The sequence below is a fragment of the Bos indicus x Bos taurus genome, chromosome 2, assembly GCF_003369695.1.
Source record: "Bos indicus x Bos taurus breed Angus x Brahman F1 hybrid chromosome 2, Bos_hybrid_MaternalHap_v2.0, whole genome shotgun sequence".
Lineage (NCBI taxonomy): Eukaryota > Metazoa > Chordata > Mammalia > Artiodactyla > Bovidae > Bos > Bos indicus x Bos taurus.
In genome coordinates this window covers 130,684,402-130,709,065 of record NC_040077.1, presented here as the reverse complement: position 1 = coordinate 130,709,065, position 24,664 = coordinate 130,684,402, and the positions used below count along the sequence as shown (strand labels likewise).

At 39.0% G+C, this 24,664-nt stretch overlaps 1 protein-coding gene and 1 non-coding gene across 7 annotated transcripts in view; both read right to left on the bottom strand.

The window, feature by feature from the left end:
- The window catches only part of USP48 (ubiquitin specific peptidase 48), a 72,952-nt gene that overhangs the window by 16,049 nt on the left and 32,239 nt on the right, over positions 1 to 24,664 (bottom strand). For 3 of the 6 annotated variants that reach the window (XM_027521190.1, XM_027521206.1, XM_027521214.1), the window contains 13 exons: positions 21,007 to 21,186; positions 17,998 to 18,126; positions 17,168 to 17,317; positions 13,615 to 13,812; positions 12,726 to 12,840; positions 12,052 to 12,182; positions 8,609 to 8,680; positions 2,402 to 2,526; positions 2,112 to 2,234; positions 1,750 to 1,811; positions 1,369 to 1,479; positions 632 to 762; positions 172 to 278 (listed from right to left, as the gene is read on the bottom strand). In XM_027521190.1, the coding sequence (XP_027376991.1) occupies positions 172 to 278; positions 632 to 762; positions 1,369 to 1,479; positions 1,750 to 1,811; positions 2,112 to 2,234; positions 2,402 to 2,526; positions 8,609 to 8,680; positions 12,052 to 12,182; positions 12,726 to 12,840; positions 13,615 to 13,812; positions 17,168 to 17,317; positions 17,998 to 18,126; positions 21,007 to 21,186 (1,634 nt within the window). The remainder of the gene's footprint in view (positions 1 to 171; positions 279 to 631; positions 763 to 1,368; positions 1,480 to 1,749; positions 1,812 to 2,111; positions 2,235 to 2,401; positions 2,527 to 8,608; positions 8,681 to 12,051; positions 12,183 to 12,725; positions 12,841 to 13,614; positions 13,813 to 17,167; positions 17,318 to 17,997; positions 18,127 to 21,006; positions 21,187 to 24,664) is intronic. The other 3 variants (XM_027521192.1, XM_027521202.1, XM_027521195.1) reach the window with 3 other exon arrangements.
- LOC113881828 lies at positions 20,725 to 20,821 on the bottom strand. Its single transcript, XR_003508177.1, has one exon. It is a non-coding gene; the product is annotated as a small nucleolar RNA U13 (small nucleolar RNA).

The window sequence follows — 24,664 nt, the reverse complement described above, 5'->3', positions numbered from 1 at the left end:
GACTTAGTGATCGAACAACAGATCCACATAAATTTATGTAACGATTCCTTTTCCATTCCAGTTCAATGGCTCCACCCTTCAAAGGAACTCCAGGCAATATTCAGTGAAAATCAAACAAGTCAAAAAGCAAGCTTGATTATTACTAGTTATGGCCACAAGAGGGACTGGTACCTTCTTATTATCCACAACTTTATGGACATAGATGGTAGCTTGAGTGTATTCACGCAGGTCCCTCTGCTGTTGACACAATAAGCCTTCTCGACATTCTGGACAGAGTTCTAAGAAGAAAAAAAGTTTTTTTTAAAAAAAGGTAAAACCAGAAAATACCAGTAGCTGAGGAATTACTACCAAAAGAATGAAAGATCTAAAGGAACATTTCAAAGTTACCAGAGAGTATTTAGCAAACTACTACTCTTATTTTTTAATGGCTATATTTTATTATATGCAAATAAGTACATTTTTACTGTCAAAAATATTTGTATGGTCATTATATGATACTTTCCATCTAAGGAATATAGAATGGACCACCACGAGATCTGTAAGTAAAGAATACAATACTGGCATACTCTTTGCCTCCCCGTTAAAATTGTGACTTTTAACTACATAAACCAAGAGTGATATGAATACTTACTAGGCTCAGAAATATACTGTGTTTCTGAAGGGTGTGCATCTCCTCCTTCAGTTCTCGTGATTTTAATTACATGATCCACAACAAAGAGCTTTTGTATCATCTGCCACTCACTGGGCCATATGAGAGCTATACTGTGCAAGAAAACACAACATGCGTTAAGACACAAGGACAGAATCCATCTGTAAACCAAAACTATCCACACCACTGTTCAATACAAAGAAATTGAGAAGGAAGAGCTACACCAACAGCAATGGTAGTTTTTCAAATAAAAGAATGCTCTAACTTTCTTTTGTATGAAAAAAAGCAATGAAAGTAAATATACTGGAGTCACACGAATCAACAGGGCTAAACCTCAAAAGCCAAAGTTGAGCAAAGAAGTTAGCTACAGAGGGTAAGGACGTGACCTAGAGACACTGTCCTGGGTCCCAGCGATTTCTAAGGAGAAAGCAGGGCTCAGGAAGGAGAGGGGAGAAGTAAGGGCAAGTAGCCTCAGGCAGCCTCCCGACTTTTATGGAAAAGCAGTCTTTTTTTCTAGTCTATGTGCTGCCAAAGCGAGCACAAGAAGCAGTCTTTAAAAAAAAAAAAAAGACAAGCCAACCTCTGGTTATACCAGAGGAAATAACCCCACAATTCAAGAAAAGATTAGTTCTTAAAATAGACTATGTCAGACGAGACATTTCCTAAACACATTCTATTAATCATCAGAAACAAACATCGCATGAAGAGAAGAAACTCACAGTTTAGAATCTTCTTTGGTCATGGAAGCAAATGTAAACATGAGGCCCCCGTGGGGACACAGGAGAGCGCTGTTTCCGACCGATGACACAGGACTGCACCTGGTAGGTTTCCTACTCAAATGAGCAAAGGACGATCAATATACTTCACTATGGCATGACTGAAGAGAGCATTTTTTATGATTATTTTAAAATTACAGACATTTTTCAAGGATATTAATAATTAAATGTACTTCTTAGGATTATTCATTTAAATTCTCAGGAAAGAAAGCTTTCAGTATAGGCAATTATAGTAAAAGGTAAGGTACCATGATTATAACTCATGAATTAAAAATACTGTAATCAAAAATAAAAAAAGGGAAATAGGTAACCTTTGGTATCTACCTGACAAATTTTCGCCACTCTTCTACAAAGAACTGGGACACAATGTAGAGCACATCTGTTTCCTGGAACAGAAAAATCAGACACAAGTATCTCTTAATTCACTGCATTCTTAACCTAAATCCTATACAGAAAATGTCTCCATATAACTGTGGGTTTGCCCCTTAAAGTCTCGTAAATAAAATGGAAATAGAACCCTCTACCAAGCAACCACGAGGAAGAGTCGAATCCTCCAGCTTAGAAAACTATGCAAATGTGAGAAATGGAGACGATCTCATTATTCTGAAAGCACTGTTCACTCAGCAACTTGGCAAGGGCCTTACACAGATGAGATGGACTCTGCCCCTTTGTGGGAATCATTATACCTCTGGCCAGTTACTGAGACACGGTCTGTTTTTGTCCTGGAACAAATTTGGAAGAGAAGTTTTCTGCTCATTTGCAATCATCTTATGTAAGGCTTCATTTTCTTCCCCTTCTCTTTCTAAAATCTGAAAGAGAACCAAGCAGGAAGCGATCAACCATCTCCAGCTGACAGCACAGGACCTGCCGCCTCCCCACACCTCCACTCAAAGTGCAATGTCAGTTCTCCTGGAAAATCAATCCAGGGAGGAGACACGTGACTTCCACAGCTGTCAGGACCGCGGGCGGCATGCACCTTGCACTGCGAACAGCACTCTTTGTAACTTGGAAATTCGGGAGCCTTTGGAAAGTACTGCTGCAGTTTGCTCCAAGCCTCTTTAGAAACAAGCCTTCTTTCATTTTCTGATATGCATAACTCGCCTAGGTCAAAAAGAAAAAAAAGGGGCGGGGGGGAGTTTGAAAAAAAAGTTAATATATACCCTGCAAAAATCTACTTAATACAAATTTGTAGCGCTTCTTATCCTTCTGTTCCAAAGTGCTGTAATTTTTTCTCTCTCTCCAATTTCAAAATCTCTAAATTTTTAGTTTCATCTAATTCTAAAGGAGCTAGCCATTCCTTTGTCCTTAATCTAGGTCTTTCTTCCTGCCAGTGAAGGAAGCAATAAAAGGGCTTCCAGAGGTTCTGGGGTGCCACTGTGGAGGCTGTCCAACAGCATTTCATCTCCACCTGCATTCAAACAGCACAATTTCCTGCAAAACGCATTTTCTCCCATTTTGTCTTATTACTTTACTAAATTCACCCTGAACCAAAATGCTGTTTTCAATGTTGTGTGACCCTGACAGTTAAATAGTGAAGCCATCTACTGTTAAGCTGGAAGACCCTCTCCAGTCAATACCCAGTTGCTTCGCTGTTACTACTGCAAACACCTGAATCCTGCGGATCTTTAGAAACCGAGAAGAGGAGAAATAAGCAGAGCACCTTCCCTTCCTCAGATCACAGCAACATCCACACGGCAGTGACCCTGAGCCTCATCAGCCTGCCTCGATCTACTGCTCACATGGACGCTTCCAGCATTCCAGGGCCGTTCTCCCCACTCTATCCCTCATTCGTTCTGTGGGTCTAGTTCTGCTGCTTCAGCTGTTCCCAGCAGACAGTGAAGTGCATACATGGACCTTTTTGGTTCATTACCCAAAAAAATTCTTTAAGGTTCCAAAGGAAACTGTGTTTCTACTGCCACTGGCAAGATACCTACAAGTTTAATAAGAGTTAGAAAGCCAAGGGCTTTCTAAATGCACTATCTTAATTCTTTTGCTTTATGTATTTTCCATAATAAAGAATCAGAGAAATTAATACACTAAGGGTCACCACAATTGGTGAATAACAAAGCTGGGATATAAAAACCAGATCTGTCTCATCTAAACTCCATAGTTTCTAATGCCTCAAAATTCATCTTCTTAACTTCCACGCATCACTTCCTCTTAGTGAGCTCTGATTAATCCTAAGAAAAGATTACACTGCTTTAATATATTTACTACTAGAGAAAATAGGTCACAACGTAAAAATTAACTTTATTTCTGAAGAGTAGGTTAACAAATTTTTCCTCTGAGGTTATGAAAACTTACTTTAAAATGCTTACCCTCAGACAGAATTATGGAATTTATTATTATTTTTAAATTTGTTTTATTATTTTTTTCTTTTATGGAATTTATTATTATTATTTTAAACACTAACTGGATAATCAGATTTCAATTTAGTATACCTTTATGGTGAAATATAATACAGCTATAAAAAAGATTAAAGCAGACTTCTATAACTAATTTAAAAATAATTCCAAGGCAATTACACTTTTTAAAGTGGTTTCTTTTTTATTAAAAGTACCCTTCCTCTGCATATATGTGGTATAAACAAATCTGGTTCAGAAAGGGAGAGAGAATGAAGGAAACGATAATACAAACACATATTTTAAATAGGATTCCACAGGCTCTGGAGTCTACACTGCCTCTCTTTTGGGTAAGGGTGCTTTTACTTTATGACTGGCTATAATGTTGCATGTGCATTTCTCAGGTAATTAAAAAAAATAACTCAAGTTTATTTAAAAAGTCAGCAAAGTCTTCTAATATACTACAGTCAGAAATTGGTTAATAAAGTGCTTTGCTCTACCCCTAGCTATGCTTCTAAATTTAGGTTCATATTAACATATCATGATTTAATATATCTGGATATTGTTTAACCTAAAAATGAACTTTTACTCAAGACATGAATTTTTAGAAATCAGACTTGTATCCTGCAATATGTAACACTCTCTTAAATCTTAAGAGAAAGCCAATAAAATAAATTCATTTTGTAAGCAACATCTCTGAATACAAGGATCAAACGAGTCATGAGAGATTTAATTCACCAAACATATCAGGATAATGTAATCCCCAAAGATTCTTCTGGTAAAAATAGAAATCTAGTTAACAATGACTTTAGATTCTGGATAAATCTCCTCCCTGACAAAATCTAGTTCAAACCCTAATATTTTGGGTCACAGAACATCCTAAGGATTTGTTAAAAAAGAAAAAAGATTAATTAAAAAACTGCTCAGCTCCTTAGTAAACAAGTGTAATAAACAACGTAAGTTAAGAAGGAAGGTTAACTGTTAAATAAACGTAGAATGAAATGGATAAGACAGCCTGATGGATTTGGAATATCCGCAGTAAATGCTGAACTCTGAGACAGCAGTAAACCACCCAACAGAATGTAATCCGTGATTAGTTCACATAAAATCCGTGATAAATATACGCAAGCTTTAGAGTATGAAAATTCAAACAAGGATTTCTAGATAAAAATGATGTTTTAAAATGACATTAAAACCACAGTAACAGGGATCTTTACTGAAAGACATAAAATCATAATGAAGGATAAAAAAGAACAGAGGCAACAGCAACAGATATTATAGGAGGTTAGAAGGTGGATGGATGAGATGTAAGAAAAATGAACTCTAAATCGACGCAAGTCAAGAAGCAAATAGATTTACAACACTACAGAACTGCCCCCACAAACCCAGGAAATTGGGGTACTCGGAAGGGAACAGATTACAGTCTGTTTAAGAGACGGTTAAAATTCTGGCTCCCTCTTCTATACGTTCTACAGATACCTGCCCGCCTCTACCCACAAAAGACACAAGCTGCTCTGATGGCACAAAACCAGGGGCCTCTGGGGACGCAAAGCGGAGACGTGAGGCAGCACACTGAGGTGCATGCGGCTGAGTGAAGGCTTCATACAGAAGGCAGAGGTTCCAAGCCCTCTTCTCTGTAACCCTGAGGTGACAGTCGGCTCTGCAGTTTCCAGGCAGAAGGAGGAAAGATGCTTATGGAGAAATCTGAGAAGCCTGAGAGGAGATAATGAAATTGAGAATTCTGCAGTGAAAGAGCCCCATGGGGACACCAAATGAGGAAACCTGGGGCCCCTCACACTGCACATGTGTGAGGCGTCCGCAGGGCACCTCACATGCTACACGCATTGGGACCTGCACAGGGGGAAGTGTCCCAGGGCTGTGGACAGAGATCTTATTAGCTGCCAGAGGTGGAAGGGACAAAAACTGTCTATGAAGGGCTTTGGACAAACAGTACATTGAAAGATCCATTAAGTCCTTCAAATTGTAAAGGAAAAGAATTTCTGATTACACAACTAGGGAGAAACTAACCATCAAGTGTGGTGACCTTTAGCGAATGACTCACCTCTCTATGCCTCAGTTTGCTTATTCATCAGCAGAAGCAGTATAATAATAATCCAGCAGTGAGTGAATATCTACACACTTAGAAAACTCCTGGGCACAACACTCAACAAATGCCCAACCATCATCTTACTGCTTCAGTGCTACGACGACCATGACCACAGCTCAGAAACAAGCCTAAATGTAACTCCACTGAGGGGTGGGTTCTCAGTAAGGTGCCACATCCTGCAGCTGAAAAACCTGCTGCCACGGACATGGTACACTGAGAGGTGCTATCCACAAAAGCAAGAACTGAGACGGTGCTTTTTAAACTCGAGATAACAAGGTGCAGCAACCAAATGGCACTGGGCTGCAGAACAAGCTAGAAGATCCAAAAAAAAAAAGCTCATGTACCGTTTCTGACAAGCTGAGGGGCATGGCACAGGTCCTGAAATCACACGCAGCTCTGCCATGCTTCCTAGTCAAAGCTGTAAAACTGAAATGACAAGATGAGAGAGGTGGGCTGAGAGCAAATGTCAGTGCGCGAGGGAGGAAGACAATCGGTGTTCTGGCACCATTTCACCCTGCTAAGCAGCATCGAGCACAGAAACTTAGTGTTTAACTACAGATTCCTCAACACTCAAAATGGAAGCACTTATGCTGTGTGCAACTCTACAGCAAAAGGTTAAAAAAAAAAGAGAGTTGATATGAAAGCACCAGGAGAAAAGCTAATTTACTCCTGGCTGTTCGCATCACCTTCCTCTAGGGCTTACTTAATCTGTCTGCCATTCAGGGTTACACATCTGCCTTCAAACTTGTGTTCCTACTGTGCTCTAGTAACGCATCAACTGTGTCCGACTCTTTGCCACCTCATGCACTGTAACCTGCCAGGCTCCTCTGTCCACGCAATTCCCCAGGCAAGAATACTGGAGTGGGTTGCCATTTCTTCCTCCAGGGGATCTTTCAGACCCAGGGAACGCACCTGCATCTCCTGCATGGGAGGCAGTGAGTTTGTGTCTAGAAAGGCATGAAGTGGCACTCATGTGACAACTACTATCACCATCACCAAGGACTCTTCATTAACAAAATCACTGATTTAGGGACTTCCCTGGCTGTCCACTGATTAAGACTTTGCGAGTTCAATGCAGGGGGCAAGGGTTTGATCCTTGGTCGGGGAACTAAGACTGTGCACGCTGTGCAGTGCAATCAAAAGAGAAAAAATAAGGTGTGAATGAGGGCAAGGGTTAGGCATCAAGTATGGGTTCCTAATGAGGCAATGAAGAACTAATATAAGGAATTGATTCGTCCCAGTCATAAAAAAAAGATGAAACAGGCCTTCTCTGATGGTGCAGTGGATCAGAATCCACCGCCAGTGCGGGAGACGCGGGTTCGATCCCTGGTCCAGGAAGATTCCATGTGCCTTGGAGCAACAAAGCCCACTCGCCAAAACTACTGGGCCTGCGATCTAGAGCCTGAGAGCCACAACTACGGAAGCCCGTGCGCCCACAGCCTGTGCTCCCAAGGACACAAGCCACTGCAATGGGAGCCTGAGCGCCGCAATGAAGACCCAGCACAGCCAAACATGAAGAGTGAAATAAGGCCATCGTAGCAACACAGATGGGCCCAGAGGTTGTCGTATTAAGGGAGTCAGATGGACAGGTATTATGATACCACTCATGTGGAATATAAAAAATACACAACCAACTTATTTAACAAACAGACTCACAGACACAGGCAATAAAACTTCTGGTTACCAAAGGGGAGGGCAGAGGGAGGATAAATAAGGAGTTTGAGACCAGCAATACATGCTACTACATATAAACTGGATAAACAGTAAGCGCAGGGAACTATACTCAGTGTCTTACAGTAACCCATAATGAAAAAGAATATATATGGGCATGTTCACATATGCAGAACCAGTTTGCTGTACACATAAAAGTAACAACACAATAAATTAACTATACGTCAATCAAAAAAAAGAATTCGGAGTATTCTCAATATGTTAGCACATAACCAGAAATGCCAACAGGGGTTAAGAGATTCACCACTGACATCCGAGTGTCTCTGCGGCCAGTTTTTCCCAGGGGAGGGAGGGAGGGGGAGAGGAAAGAAGGAAGGGAGAGTCAGTGGGGAACCCATTCAGTAGAAGGCTTGGAGAAGGAGATACCTTTCTGGCTTTCAGAGTGCTGACAATGGGAAACCATACGGTATATACAAGGAGTCCCTCTCCAAAGAAAAATCAAACAAACTCATCTATTACAAGTGGGCTCTCACTAAAACCAAATACATACATGAACAAATGCACAGGATTAATAAAGACTGGGAAACCAAGAGTATATATAGTACGCAGTAGCTAGCCAATCAATGTCTAAGACACTAAACCAGAAACAGTCATGAGGAGAAAATAAAAATGCTGCCTTCAAAGTGTTCACATCTGGATAATGACATAGACACAGAAATGGGAAATAACTGAAATCCTCCTTCAAGCTCAGAAAGCCCTTCAATGTGACAAGTGACAAATTTTCCCCTCTAAAATACAGGGAAATTCTATCTTGTATTATTTACAATTTTTCTTGTGAGGAGAAAGGAAAAGGTGTGAGAGGCACTGGCGTGAAGGCAGGCCACAGAAGCTAGCCGCTGAAGAGAGAGCAAGAACAGAACCACCAGGTCACGGCCAGTTCAGAAAGCCACTAACTCTGCCATGCCTTCCACATCAGGGCCTAATCTCTGAGCAGGAAATATTGTTAACAAAATATTTATGATATGCTAAACACTAACAGAGGAAGTCTGACACTTTGGCTTACCATGTGGGCACAGAATGTCTTCATTGAAATTCAATTCCTCCTCGTCCTCCTTTCTTTCTTCCTTTGATTCATCTAATCAAAAGACATACACAGAGTAACTCCTCTAGCTGCTACATTTAAAGTTAAAAGGAGCGAAGACACTACTCTACACAGCTTCAAACAGAAAACTTTAAAACATTCTAAAATCAGACCCGGCTGATTCTGACAGTTGAGCTAAGAAGTGTTTCATCTTTCCCTTAAAAGGAAAGAACAATTTCTGAATGGCAGTTTTACTTTTTAAAGATTTGGGTTATGTAATATGCATTTTTTTTCAAACTGAAAAACAGTTCATCTGTCTTTCCATTAATTCTAATCTACGTACGTAGAATACTGTGTCATAAACCAGGACAATCATATACATGTCATGTTACTTTCATCCATCGATTCTTTAGGGCAACGAGACAAAGCTTTAGAAGGCTAACGAAATAAGGATTCAACCTTTGATGCTAAATACACATAATTAAAACACTCATTTTCCTGTTGCCAGTTCTCTTACAATGGCTGCTCTGCCCACTTGTCAACACTGTCCCAACTGTCAATTTGTAGCTGTGTGTACCAGGGAACAGGATCACGTAAGACAAGTCCTAAGACCAACGGATTACAGAATAGTGGTGCATGGATTTTCCAGGTTAAGCACACAACACACTTTTGATACACTTAACATATATAAAGAACATTTACTTAAAATTAAATTAATAAATTAAAATTTATTAATTAGTCATTAAAAAGGTCAAGTAGGAAAAAAAAAAAAAGGTTCAAGTGGAAAAATGGGCAAAAACACGTGACCAGGTAACTCTCCTGTCTGTTTCTCAATCTGGGTCACACACTGTGGAAATTAGGCAGAGAAGCAGGTACTGCATCTGTGTTTACAAACTAATTGTAAAAAGCTGAAATAAGTTAAATAAATATATACATTCTATATATATATACACACACACATTCAATGTATATTACATATATACATTCAATATATACTACATATTCAATGTATATTACGTTCAACTTATATATACACATGCAATGTATATTTTATATGTACACATATATATTCAATGTATAAATATATGCATTCAATGAAATTTAGTCGCTAGATTTTAAAACACTGAATGTCTTTGTAAAGTAAGATCCACAACTGTGCCAATGGAAGCATCATTCTGAAAACCCACTATTTACAGGGATATCTGGTAGAAAGACTTTGTTACTTCTACCTCGCTTCAAGCTTTTAAAATCTTTGAATGGAGGAAGGGGGAGATGAGAAGCATTTTATTACTCTGAAAGCAACATGAAGATGTTTTCAATCTAGGACACCAAGGCATTTTCTATTATGGCATCAAACTTTACTTAAAATGAAGGTTCGCTGGAGCCCCAAAGGGGACACCAATGCATGAAACGGAAAGGGAATTAGGGGCCTAGAGAACACATGGCGGCTGCCCAAGGGAAGAAAGGTGGGAGGGGCACGGGGCGCGGCGTTTGGGATTATCAGACCAAGCTTATGTATGTGAAATGGATAACCAACTAGTTCCTACTGTTCAGTACAGGGAACTATACTCAACATCCTGGGATGAACCGCCATGGAAAATAATATGAGGAAGAATGCTGCATGTGTGTGACTGAATCACTCTGCTGTACCCAAGAAACTAACACAAGACAGCAAGTCAAATATACTTTAATGTGGAAAAAAAAGGAAAAAAAAAAAAAAAAAAGGAAAGATCGCTGATACATATAAAAAGGCTTGAAAGAACACAAGATAGTTAATACCCTGGGTCACATGACACATTAAAAGTAATGTTTTCGATCTTTGTTTTTAATGAAGTAGTTGATGTACAACTTTATGGAAGTTTCAAGTATACAGCACAGTGACATACAATGTAAAAGTCATATACGATATATAATTGTTATAATACATTAACTATATTTAAAACTCTTTTCAAAAACAATACAAAATAAAATTGAAACTAATGTTAACTTCATGAAGTATACAGCACAATAAAATACACTGACCAAAAGAAAAACACTCTTCAAATTTTTAAATATTAAAAAAAAAAATCACAGTTTAAAATTAATAGTGGCTTTGGGCTTCCCTGATAGCTCAATTGGTAAATAACCCGCCTGCAATACGGGAGACCCCGGGTTGATTCCTGGGTCGGGAAGATCTGCTGGAGAAGGGATAGGCTACCCACTCCAGAATTCCTGGGCTTCCCTTGTGGCTCAGCTGGTAAAGAATCCACTTGCAATGTGGGAGACCCGGGTTCGATCCCTGGGTAGGGAAGATCTCCTGGAAAAGAGAAAGGCTACCCACTCTAGTATTCTGGCCTGGAAAATTCCATGGACTACATGGGGTCGCAAAGAGTCGGGTAAGACTGAGTTATTTTCCCTTTCTACTGTTTTTATATTCTTAAAAAGAAAAGGCAGTGACATGAGAAGTCCCATACCAAATAAAATGACACAAATATTCAAATGCAGTAAATACAGAATAATTCAGTAAAAGATTAAGAATATTAAAACAATAAAAATATATGTAGGTAAAAATAAATAAAAATATATGTAGATAAATACTAATATCTGGAGATACAAGTTAAATGAAATAATTTCTTATGGATCACTAATTGTATCTCTCAATTAATAAACTGTTCAAACAATTTCTATTTTAAAGTTAAAAGGTTTTAATGCCTTAACTCCTCATATCTTATAAAATACTGATTATAAAATTAAACTGAGTCATTGACTGACATTAATGTATTTTCCTATTTACAAGCATAACTTCAGAAATATCCAAAGAATTTATAAGTAAAATGCTATTCAAAACCTGCATTTTCTCCTGGATGAAAAATGCAGAAGTTCAAGGTCAATCACTTAACACACTCAGTCTTCCAGTATGGCTAATAAACTATACATTGGGCAATTTGCAACAGACTTTTCTTAAAAACTTTAGCTGGAGCAAAATTTAAAATAATTTTTCTTGGGACTAATTAGAGAGACCCAGAGCCCACAGCAGGTCAGGTTATGAGGAGTGCCCCTTGCTCACTTTAAATAGCTTACAATCTTTTACTTGTTCTGAGACATTTTTGAGCGCTTTAGGCATTACATGGAAGGAATTAAAACAATTTTGAAGGTGTAAGTGTTAGTCGCTCAGTCGTGTCTGACTCTTTGCGACCCCATGGACTGCATAGTCTGCCAGGCTCCTCTGTCCATGCGATTCTCCAGGCAAGAATACTGGTGTGGGTAGCCATTCCCTTCTCCAGGGGATCTCTCTGACCCAGGGATCAAACCCAGGTCTCCTGTATTGCAGGCATATTCTTGACTGTCATCAGGGAAGCCCCAAAACAATTTTACCACAAACAAGTGCTTACAATTGTGGTATAATTCACAGCCACCTACAAACAGGTTTTATTGATAAACAGTACCTTTATTCAAGGTGTTGCCATTCATTTTCCCGTTGCTTTGGTCTGCATCGCCATCTTGCTCATCAAGCTGTTCAAGAGCCAGCTGGCGCCAACTGCGTAAGGAGGACTTCCCCACCCAAAATCCATCACTGCTGTGGAATAAAGAGAGAATGCAAAATTATGCAGGCAACGTTCTTAATATCCTTCTCCCTCCTTTCCTTATAAAGATCACAACAAAACTGAATCAAAAGTTCAATATTTGCTTCTGTGCATTTATACTTTTTTAACCTATTTTGGCCATTTTTACTCCTCACTACTAAATTACAGGTAATCAGATGTGCAGTTTGTTAACATTCTTACTTCAGCCTCTCTCAAGGGGACACCCTAAGGCCAGCTAGAATGGTTTTCCAACATTAGCATTTCCTGATTCCATGACAAAGGCGAGCACCGGGCCTTGGGTTGTTTAGGCCTCAGACCCACACCTCTGCTTCCACCTTTTATAATGGATGGAATACAGCCAGGAGGGCTGCCACCAGCTCTATCTTTGCCTCAGCAGCGATCACTGCGAAATTTAATCTGGCATGCCTGATCACTCATTACCTTCTTTCTTCCGAAGAACCCAAGTCTCTATTATTCATAAATGATAAGCTACTTGGTTTTTAGCCTATGAAACAATATACACCATGTTAACATACCTCTTCACTGTTGCTTTAAGCAGATTATTTACAGTTTTATAATCTTCGTTTAGTTGGTTCTTCAGACGCAGCACACGGCAACGTTCTACTACACACTCCTTACACAGGGCTTTCACTGAGACAGAGAGCCGAAGAAAAGACAGCGTATTCAGACAGGTTTTCTGTGATGGAAATGGTTTCAGCACTTCATGAAGCAAGGAAGAATGTGAACCCAAAGTCACTAATTCAGACGATTCAGCAACCTGGTATGCGTCCTAAATTATTTTGGTGACATAAACATCAAGACAGCAATAGGGCTATCCTGCATAAGGAACCATCGGTTATAAAACGTTATACTGTGCTTTGACTGTCTGTGCCACAAAGTAAAACCTTTTACAAGATTTTGATGCAAGTTTTGCCAGACCACCATCAAATAATGGAGGCTGTAAATGAGGGGAGAGTGATCAATGTATCTGACAACTCTAAATGTCACGTTAATTGTTTAAGACCTTCATGTGGGTATCAACCAGACCAATACTGTGAAGGGTACTGAATAAAATAACAAAACACTACTAGATGGCTTTCTCAAATGTATCCTGTTTTGTCTGCCTTGTCAGAAAACAAAACAAAACTGAATAAGCAGTATCAGTTTCTTTTCTAATGTCGTAAATATACCATGTATAATGCTTCTTAACTTATACTTGAGGCAGCAGATCCTTTTTGCAAAGTACACGGGAGATGAGGTCTAAGCACAGTTTGAGTCAAATGATCATGGAGACCACAGGAGGAGCAGTGACGCTCCCACATCCACAACTGAGACCAGCACCGAAAACAGACAAACGCTTAAAAAGATCATGATGACGGCTTAATGCAGCGCTCCTTTTTAAGTAGAGAAGACAGCTTGAATTACCAGTTAGTCTTGGTCCTCCTCCATATCTACTGTAGAAAATGTCAGCCGCATATTCAGATATTCTCTTCATAATCGATATTTTATCAGGATGAAGCTTGTCGTGGGAACACAGGCAAGCATGATTATCAATAGGCTTGGTAGGTGTTGACTCATCCAACCACTTCTGCAGCCACTCGAGAGAGACGAATTCATAGGGCTCTGAGGAAGAAAGCAAGGGAAAGAGCCTATGTATTTTTATAGCCTTCTGACTGAATGACATTCATTTTCCTCAAAAGACAATGAAAACTCTTTCCAAAGTTAGGAGAATCAAGAAGACTCATTGTTCAGGGAAGATGTCTGATGAGTACAGCACAAAGCACCGTTTAACTACCCCTCAACTGAGTTCCAGGAGCTGTGCATGGGGCCCTGTAAGATCGGCTGGTATTATTAACCACATTCTACAAAAGAGGCTTCCACAGAGAGAAGTGTCTTGCTTGATAGCACAGCAGAGCTCTGATCAGGACACCCAAGCTTGGTGACAAGCCACACTCGAAGCTAGCTCGCAAATCACATAGCCTCACTCCCATAGTGATTTTCATAAACACTTATCATCCATGTGTGATACACAACTGAAAGTTAAAATGAGAAGTCTGACTAGGTCTTAAGTTAAAAAATTAACCTCACTCAGCTACAACTGCACAAGTCCGTTTAAACACCGGAACTTTTCTTCATCCAAGATGATACTGACATTGATTAAAAGGTAGTTGATTTCCCCACACAAATCCATATTATGTATTTCAAGAAATTAAGTTATGTTAAGCAACTTCTAGGATGAAGTGCACCAGAGTCAAATGTATCGATTCCAAAGTTGGAAAAATTAAGATACAGCCAGACACCTCAAAATGAGTTTTAATTTGGGAAAACGGAGCCCCAGAGTTCCATAAAAGCCAAAATTAAAGATAAAGGGCCAGCTTTGATTACTTACAAAGATCTCCAGTGAGTCCCAGCATAAAACATAGAAGAAAACATACAGAGGTTGAATTTATGTATTTGTATTATGATACTATTTCTGATGAGATCTGAGGGATAGACAATTCAACTCAAAAGCCCATTTTGACCAATTTCACACTTCCCTGAAATTTACAAGTCTGAAAACTAACTTCCATTTTAAGTTCAGTGTAAAACATTTCAATTTTTACAAAAACAAAATTCAGAACTGTTGGATCCCTTATTTGTGCTAAAACTGTTATCACAAACTGAGGGCCTTGCAACTGATTGGTCAGCTCTGACACAGCTGCAGAGGAAGAGCCCGGGACCGCAAGCTGAGTCCAAGTTCTGCCACCAAGAAACTGAACTTGAGCAAGTCACTTGAACTCTCCATGCTTCAGATCTTTTACTTGTAAAATGAAGGTAATAATACCTGCCTTCCACCTACCTCACAGGGATGTTGCTGAATGTAAAAGATAAGATATGTGAAGCATTTTGAGCTTTGTTGGAGGAAAAGAGATACAGAAAAGTTAATCGTATATCTGTACAATATGTAAAAGTGGAGACCTTAAGACTCAGCACAGGTAACATGACTGGGGCATTTTACAGTACATAATGGTAATGAATGATCTCTATCCAAAAGAGCAAAAAAGAAGTCTTAGCATAGCTAATCTTTTCCCAAGGAGAGTTCCCATAGGTTAAACTTTTAGCAATTTCAAGGCTATCAATACAAGATATGAAGATCAGAAGAACCTTGGAAGAGCTATATCAATTTCTACCAAGAGTCTCCTTAACTGGGGTCTACACCAAACAAAGACTCTTGGCAGTTTCTCAAAGATGTTCTCTATTATTGTGATTCCAAAGCACGGGTAATCAACTAACAAACAGGAAGAACTCTGTCAGGTTGGGATAACACACTGCATAAAAATCTCAGCATCTGATGAAGTGAGAAAACTATTAAAATATTTACCAAAGGAAAATGTATACTATGGTTCAAAGGTATTTATATACAGTTTTAAATGCCTGGATTTTAACAGGAACTTTTCTTTTGAAAAGGGATGAATCTAGAAAGACCACGGCATCAAAAATATCTTAAAGAATTTACCTAGAGATAATTTAGGATTATTAAAAAATAATTTATTTCAATTTAAATAAAAAGGGCCAAAAGCGTTCTGGTTCCTGGTGAGGTTCATATTTTATAGTAAATGACCCTTCTTTTAATATGTTCACAAAGACTTAGGAAAAAACGTAACAAGATTTGATTGGCAGCACAAAACCATGGTCATTAATTTTGAGATCGACAGTATTTTAGGAAAACATGGACTTTCTACCACGTATGCTTACTGTAAATATGAAAAATAATAAAGCTCATAACTGCAAGAGTACTGATAACATATATACATACTCGGAGAGCGTAAGTACAGGTTCTTATAGGTGGAATGAAAACAGCCAAGAGGAGTACAGTGTAAATCTGAAACGTGACATGTTTGGACCACGAGCTTTTAAAGCATGACTCAAAACCAGCACTCTAGTTCATAGACCCAGTAAGTCCTTTCTCTTGTCCTGTGAATCCAGGAAGCTATGATCAAAGTCCAGAAAACAGATTTCGAGGTACCAATTCCTTTGAATAAATTTAGAGATGTGAATTACACGTTCACTTCCAAACTGTTTCCAGTAAAATTAAGGTCAGTCTAGTTCTTTGTGATAATCCCAACTCTTGAAACAGAGTGAGAGTAACAAGTTACAAAGAAAGCTGAGAATCAAATTAAGGTACAGTTCAGACAGAACTTTTGAGAGATATTCTTTGATATTCATTTTTTGCTTAAAGTTATACCAGTAATGGAAAACTGAGATATCAAAACAACAAAACCACAAGTACAATTATGCTTGAGTATTTATTCTCTAAAATTAGTGAAATTGTCTCTTTTTTAGGTAGGAATTGGGTATGGGGAATTGCCTATGAAATGACAGAAAATATATTATTACAAATGGCATACCAGCCTTAAAAGGTTGAGGTTTCCTTTATGAGGCATTAGATAAACTTGAATAAACATACATAGTAAAAGAATGAGCTGGACTGTGTGGGATAATTCTTAAGAAATTAGGTGTCAGCAGAAAGCTTTCCTATCCTCAGACGATTTGATATTCAATTTCAGAATAATCTAACAGTACCATAAAAAGAGCACTCATATGAAAGAATGCCTGTTAATACTGCTGGCGCACAAAGCATGCAAGGAAACAGACTAGGCGAGTTGCTTCCATTGTAGCCTGATCAGATTTTTTCTTTTAAAAATAAGCTAACGTCTCACAAATTAGAGATATCTGTAAGAGTCATATATGCAGAGTGCTGACCTAAACCTCGTAATTTATTAAGAGCTTCCCATTTTTAAAAGTACATGGTAAGAGTTATACGGAAGGCTACACGTTAAGTTAACGCTGGTTTACATAGTAAGCGTTAGGGCATCAGCTGGCATTAATGGGTTATAAATAAGGAGGGGCAGAGGAACGTTTGTTCATATACATTTGTGGACATAAAAGAAACAAGGCACTTAATGGCAACAGTGCTGTCCCAGAATATCTTACAGACCAGCTCCAGCAGGTAACCTTTGGTACAGCTCCTTAACTTCTTCGTGCTTGGCTTTTCCTTTATCCACACTCTGCTTACGCATCTCGGCCATTTCCACACACCACTCCTCAAATTTGGAATTATCTCGATCCACCAGCTCCTGAAGAAAGGCTATTCAGAACAGAAAAGACAGAAAAACCTTTATCCTGTTTTCCAAAGACCAAGAACCGTGCTGAACTCTAAAGTACAACAAATACTGGTTGAGATTTGGCAGCAACTTCCCACTGCGGTTGCCCTCCTGCCTGCAGGCAGAAGTAAAGCTGAAGACAGCCCCTGATAACACCAGGGGCTCCTCAACCCGCTTCTCCATAGTATCAGCCAACTGGAAACACCCAATGGCTCAGAAACGCCACTCAAAACAAACGGTGCCACAGAGCACAGCACAGTATTAGGTAAAGTGACAACTAAAGACTGCCTTCAGGCAAGCAGCAGCTCTTCCTTTTTTTAAAAAAATTAAACCTAGAAGATTTATAAGTGGCTAAACCCACAACTGCTTTACAAGCTGAACAAAACACAATGGAACTGCTCTTTAAATTCGTCCTTATTATCCAAGGGCATTTCTTTCATTGCTTTTGCTTTTCTTTAGGAGGTCAGTGGAACAGCTCTGTGAAAGCCTCCTTTATTTTAAAAATTCATCACTTTAAATCAAATTTATGATTATATGCACTTTTACCACTTACCATATACACAGTCAACCTATCGTAACAGATAAAGGTCACCTGTTCTAATCATTGATCTTGGAGCAAGGTATTCAGAAACCTTTGCCTTAAGTAACCCTGAAAGCTGCGTACCTGGCACCTGAATGGGCGTGCCGGGCCTTTCCCGGGTCTGCAGCCTATAAACCAGCATGTAGGCGTTCCGGGAGCAGTGGGCTCCTCTGCCACACTTAGGCTTCCGTGTCTGGGACTTGGCAGGCTCTGCTGAGGTGAGAGAGATGAAAAGGTGATTAAATTACAATTCCTATCATTTGTTCATTCTTTTGTAGGGGAGAGAAAGCAGTGGGGGTGGTGGTGGTCATAGATAACAATTTCTAAAATACAAGCTAAAAACACATTAAAAGGCAATGTAAATTTTGCAGGCTGGATACATTTTTGAATGTTTATTAACCCCCAGTGCCTGCCATATTCCATTTGTAAAAGCTGCAAAGAAGGTACTGTTTTTCACAATGACTAACCTGAAGCAAATATATAGATTTTATTTTCCTGTTGGTCTTAAATTACAAAAATAAATCTAGGCTTAACTGCACAAAGAAATAAAATGAAATGTTTCCTCCCCCCTCCCCAAATGAAATGAAATGCTAAGATGAGCCACTAATCCCTATGAATTCAGAAGCAGAGAACGTTAGTGTTTTACATGGCATGTATATCACATGAAGGTGGCCTTCAAACTAAGTTTGATTATCCCAGGATAACTTTCTAACGGGGAGGAGGGCATGGACAGTTCTGAGGAAATCAAGAACCAGATCCTCAACTGCCAGTGTACTTTTCTAAAATTGCTGAGGTTCCACTGATGGTTTCTACTTCTCCTTTCAGTCATCCGTCTCCCACTTTACAAAAGAAAGATATAAGCTCCTATCCTGTGACAAGTCTTATCAAAAGATTTATTCACAGTAAAATTTCGTTGCGTTCAATCCTTTTAAAACCTGTATTGGTTTTATCGAATATATAGGAATATTTATTTAAAACAAACAAACAAAAAAACCTCAGAACACTTTCTAGCTTTTCGGAGCTTTACAGTTACAGAAAACTTATAATATTCCATCAGAACAAAATTCTCTAGGGTCAGTGTGATGGAAGCACTAGTACAGGACAAAGAGGAAGTATTAAAAAAAATACTGTTATTAAAAAAATATCAGTTCATGTAACTTTGAAAAGAATGATGGGGATGCATGGAATCTTTATGTTATATAATTTCATTTGGATACAAGAGTAATAATGCTGCAGTTTGTTTCAGTATTTATAATTTGTCAGAAGTTACATTATTGGGAGCTACATAAATTTACAATGAAAAATCCTGGATTTTAAAGTGTGCAGTGAAACACCAAAGTTGTTCAATATTTCTCAGAGAATCAGGAGCAAAAAAGCTTAAAGACTACAGTAGTAGGGAATTAAAAATCTCAGCATGTAAAAGGAAAACCTGTTGGTCATTTCTAACTAAAAACTATTAACATTTAAGATGTTCATTAACTTGTGTAAGGTGGAATATAAAATGATTCATAAACGTTCACAAGAGAATATAAGAATGAATGACTAATGGAATTTAATAAGGATTTTCTATTTTTGATAAAACAGATAAAAGCAGCAATGTAAGCTGCATATAATGAGGCATTAAAATACTGGAATGGGATCCTAACATGTAGGGTCTCTTCCTCTTGAAATGTTCTAAAATTTAAGACTACCTATATGGAGAGCCTTAACAATGCTTTTAATCCTACGATTTTCTTACTAAAAATGAAACAGATCAAGAAAACTCAGTAAAGAACAGTTAAATAATAAAAAAAAAGAACAGTTAAATAAAACTAAAGTTTAATTATTCACAATTTAAAGCTAAATGTCAATTTTGTTCCTATTAAGAATATCACAATAAGAAAAAATATAAGCAAATGTTAACTAAGGGCCTGAGTATTATGCAGGTGAAGTGGGAGCAACATTGCTATGTATCTAAAACGTGACTTAAAATTAGGAAACACTTGTAGCATCACACCTGGGTGGAGCACTACTCACAAAGCTAAGTCCAGCACACCTCCCACTTTCACTTTCAAGCTCTATGGAGGTACAACTGATGAACAAAAAGTGTACATAAAAAAAAAAAGAAAATATTCATTCAAATTACAATATAGCCACTACATGACTACCTGCAGCAAAATTCCCTACGCCTTCCTCGAAAGCCAGTGTCAACTGCCGTGGTCCTCCACTTGGGCAAGTGGTATTGATCCTTACGAAAGGACAGTGGCGGGAGACACCCACCTATTCCCATTCCTTTTCCCTTTCTGCATCTCATAGTCCAAGTGACAAGCAGTAAGAAAGTGATTAAAACTTCAGCCAAGATGGCTCCTATCGGAAGACCTGTCCACTCCGTTAGACAATAAACGGGTATTTAGCCCACGAAAACCAAGGTGATCAGAACTATATACTAGAAACTATTTCAGGAAGCACCCTTTATAGCACATCTCATTACCATGGAACAATAAGCAGCTTAATCCCCACAGAGGCATGGCTCCACACTCTAGGGTTGGGCTAAGATACTTAACAGTGAAGGGGAGATGCTGTTCAGAGAACAAAGTTCCCCTACTATTACTTCTCAAAAATATATGTCCTGACCCAGAGAAATATATAGTCCTGATCCTACTATATTAAATCTACTACTCATAGTTTTTAGCTTAATACTTACCACCCTCTTTCCTAGCTGCCCACAATTAACCTGTTAATTGAAAATGAAACATACGCCTTCAGACTGTACTAAAAACAGGACATTATGGAACCATCCCTGGAGCAAAATCACTTTTTCCTTTTTTGTCATGTCAGATGGGTAATGTGCCAGTGTCGTAACAAGGTCTGCACGAATCACGCAATAGCGTGAACACCCAATCATCACGCTCATGAACTACAAAAGGATCCAAAATCACTTTTTGAAAAAATCCAAGCATTGCTATGAAAGTTCAGAGATTTCACGTGTTTAAGAAATGCAAATAGCATTGATAGTCCATAACAATCTTGGGCCATAATAATTTCTCACAGACATTTTTGTTAAAAAAAATAAAATTATATTTTAAAAGGGCACTCACAACTTAAAGGTTTTACCTAGATCTTCCTCAATCCCTAGTTGTAATTTCTTCCCCTCCATCTTTTCTATGTCTTCATCATTAAACTTATACCATTCGCCAGACTGTGGATCCTTCACGTGGGCAATGTAGTGGCCAGAATAAGCACTCACTCCTCTGTGTATGAGGACCGCGCTGAGTTCATACACATAGGACCCACCTAGGGAAGGAGAAGGGGAAAAAGTGAAAGAAAGTTTAGATGACAGTATTTCTTCTTACATCCTGAGCCTGCACTGTAACGATTACAATTCTTTATGCATCCAGTAGAACCCAAAACAGGTCACCTTAGATTTAAAAAATTTAGTCTCATAAAATAACGTGGTAGTCATTGTTTTTATCACCTCTCTGTGTCAACTCTCTACTCCCTCTGCAATATGTACAGATCCAAAGCTACAGCATTCTGGGCACGTAAGGGTTACAAAGTCATTCTGTAGTATACTTCCCCTTATGCACTAACAGACCGAGCCATATGCTTACCAAGAATCAGTTGTTCATATTTTCATAATGAACAATCAAATTGTTCATATTTCCTAACTTCTTACAAAAATTAACTACACACAAACTAGTAAGATTTGAATGCAAAATCGAAAAACTACTATTTCTAGAAAAAAAGAGAATTAAAAAAAAATTAGATATAAGTCATTAAGGAAAATTGCTTTCAAAATAGGTGTAGATAAGAGAATTCCCCGGCAGTCCAGTGGTTAGGACTCTGCGCTCTCACTGCCGAAGGTGATTTTTGGATCACTGGTCAAGGGACGAAGGTCCCACAAGCCACAGAGATGCTAAGCCCATGTGCACCACAACCACAGAGCCCAGGCCCCACAACAGAGACCCAGTGTAATGCCCCCCAAAAGTCCTGAAATAACCCATGGAACTAGTCATGGATGTCTCCACTAAAAATAAACAAGTAAAAACTGGCCAGGTTCTTACAGCATGCGTGAGCAAGGGGACCTTGCACTGAACTTGGTCTGCAATGATACCTAACCCATAGGGACCCCAGGAGCCTGGCAGAAAGAAACCTAAGGTCTCTCTGGAGGAGGTGGCTTCATTTCAGCCCTAAGTGAATCGCCACAAAAAATTTTACAGGGACTTCCTGTTGGTCCAATGGTTAAGACTCTGCTTCCGCTGCGGGGGGGAGGAAGGGGGGTGGGCAGGCGTGCTCAGATTCAACCCCTGGTGGGGGAACAAAGATCCCACGTGTCACACAGTGCAACAAAAAGTAAAAAATAAAAATACCATAAAAAATTTTCCAGAGATAACCAGGTACAGAAGAACTGGTAACATTAAAATAACCAAATGGGACAGCAAAAAGAAACTTACATAATACTCCAACAATGTCAGTCATGGATTATAAAATTAGGCTTCTATGTTTAGAGAAATGAGAAACTTGAAAATATAGGCAAGTGACAGGAAACTTTAATAAAAGTGATGCAAATTTTAATCAGAGAATTTTAAGAGTGTAAATTAACAAGAGTGTAAACAGATGAACTGATCCAGTTAAAAGAACAAAATTGTTTAATTAGATTTTGTTCATAAAAATTTGAAATTCTTCAAAATACAGACAGACACACCAATGATGTTTTTCTCCAGCCACCAATGGCCCAGATGAACAAGCAGAGGAGGCAGGTTGAGATTAAACAATGGGTTAGGCTTCACCTGGCAATATCCCAGGAGGCGGAAGGGTAAACTACACTATAATGCTTCGGGGTACAAGTTTATATAGCAAAATGCTAAAGCCAAAACATAAAAAAAGTAGTGACTGCCAGACAACTCAGACTAATGGCTCTATTTCAGGAGGAAGGAGATTGCAACCAGGTGGGTCACACAGGCGGGAGTGGGTGGTACTCAGGAAGATATTCACTTCGTGATAATTCTCTGAACCATTTATTTCTGTATTTTAATTTTTATGGATGCCTTCTATTTTATCATTTTTAAAAGAGGAAAATAGAGTGGAACAAGATATACGGTATTTAAATTATAGAAAGACAAGGTAGGTTATGACCTTCAGAAGGGCTGAGGGAGGGTGAAGACAAAATCACTGAAGGAGAGAGGTCGTTATCAGGTCAGCTGAAGACTGTCTACAGCAGCGGCACTCAGCAGTATCCCTCAAATTATTAATGAAGACAACAAATCACAGAAGTATTAGCAGTAACTATGACTATTACCAATAGATACAAGTTTTTATTGTCATATTATCACTGTGCAGATAACCTGATTTTAGTTATCAATTCATTAAAAAAAAGAGTACAGAATTAAAATTCCAACTTTATGAAAATCCTTAAGCTGTGGGTTTCTCGGGCAATTTAAAAGATCATTTATTTCTTCTAAGTTTTTTTGTATGGTATGAGAATAGAAAAGGAACTGATGTTTGTCTGGCATATCTATTCCCATTTAAAGGGCTTCTCTGGTAGCTCAGCTGGTAAAGAATCCACCTGCAATGCAGGAGATCCCGGTTTGACTCCTGGGTCAGGAAGATGTGCTGGAGAAGGGAAAGCCTACCCACTCCAGTATTCTCAGGTTTCCCTCCTGGCTCAGCTGGTAGAGAATCCGCCTGCAATGTGGGAGACCTGGATTCGATCCCTGGGTTAGGAAGATCCCCTGAAAAAGGGAAAACCTCCCCACTCCAGTATTCTGGCCTTGAGACTTCCATGGACTATACAGTCCACAGGGTTGCAAAGAGTCGGACATGACTGAGCAACTCTGACTTCACTTCTATTACTGTATTACAAATCTGTCTTAGTATTTTGATAACTACATTTAAGTGGTTTCTTCCAAAAGTCTATGAATTTTGTTAAGACTTAATGTTGTCTATAGGGTATTAAAATCCCCAAGTAATATCACAAGAGTTAAGATAGTAAGCTGCTGAATATTCAAGGTATGAGAATCCCTCAGTCTACACATCTGTGTATCTGCAGGTTCACTATTTAAAAAAATAAATTCTCCTTTTAAAAACATATCACCTTTTTAGATCTATCTTTTCTGTTTTGTGTGGATATATGTGTGCAGACACATAGGAATAAGAATACAGGAAAAATAAAAAACTATGAAAGTGGAAGCATCATTCTTTACAGTATGAATTGGACAAATATATAATAAACTGAATCATGATAAGAACTATTCGAAATCATACACTGGAGTCAAGGAAAGGAATAATTTGGGAATTCCCTGACAGTCCAGTGGCTAGGATTCACAGCTTTCACTGCAGTAGCCCAGAGTTCAATTCCTGAATCCTCTGTGAGGGAACTAAGGTCCTACAAGTGGCAAGAAAAAAAAAAAGGTAAGGAATAATTTGTACATTTCCTACATTCCTAACCCCCAAGAAACCACTAAGTAACCAGGCTTCTCTAATTTCAAATAATTGACTATGTAAAGGAGGCAGGAAGCAAACTACTGTAGACAGTGAACTACTGCTGAGTTTATTCGATCAGGCAGACGGAACGGTAACCAGGCACCGCGTGCAGCAGCTCTCCTCTCCCCAGCTCTGAGTGTGGTGTGGGGGAGCGCCGTGGCGGCCTCCACCGCCGCCCTCAGGCTTCCGCTGGCTGTGGCGGGCGGGGGCTGCTCTTGGCGTGCCGGCTTCTCACGGCAGTGGCGCTCTTGCTGTGAAGCATGAGCTCTGGGCGCACAAGTTTCAGGAC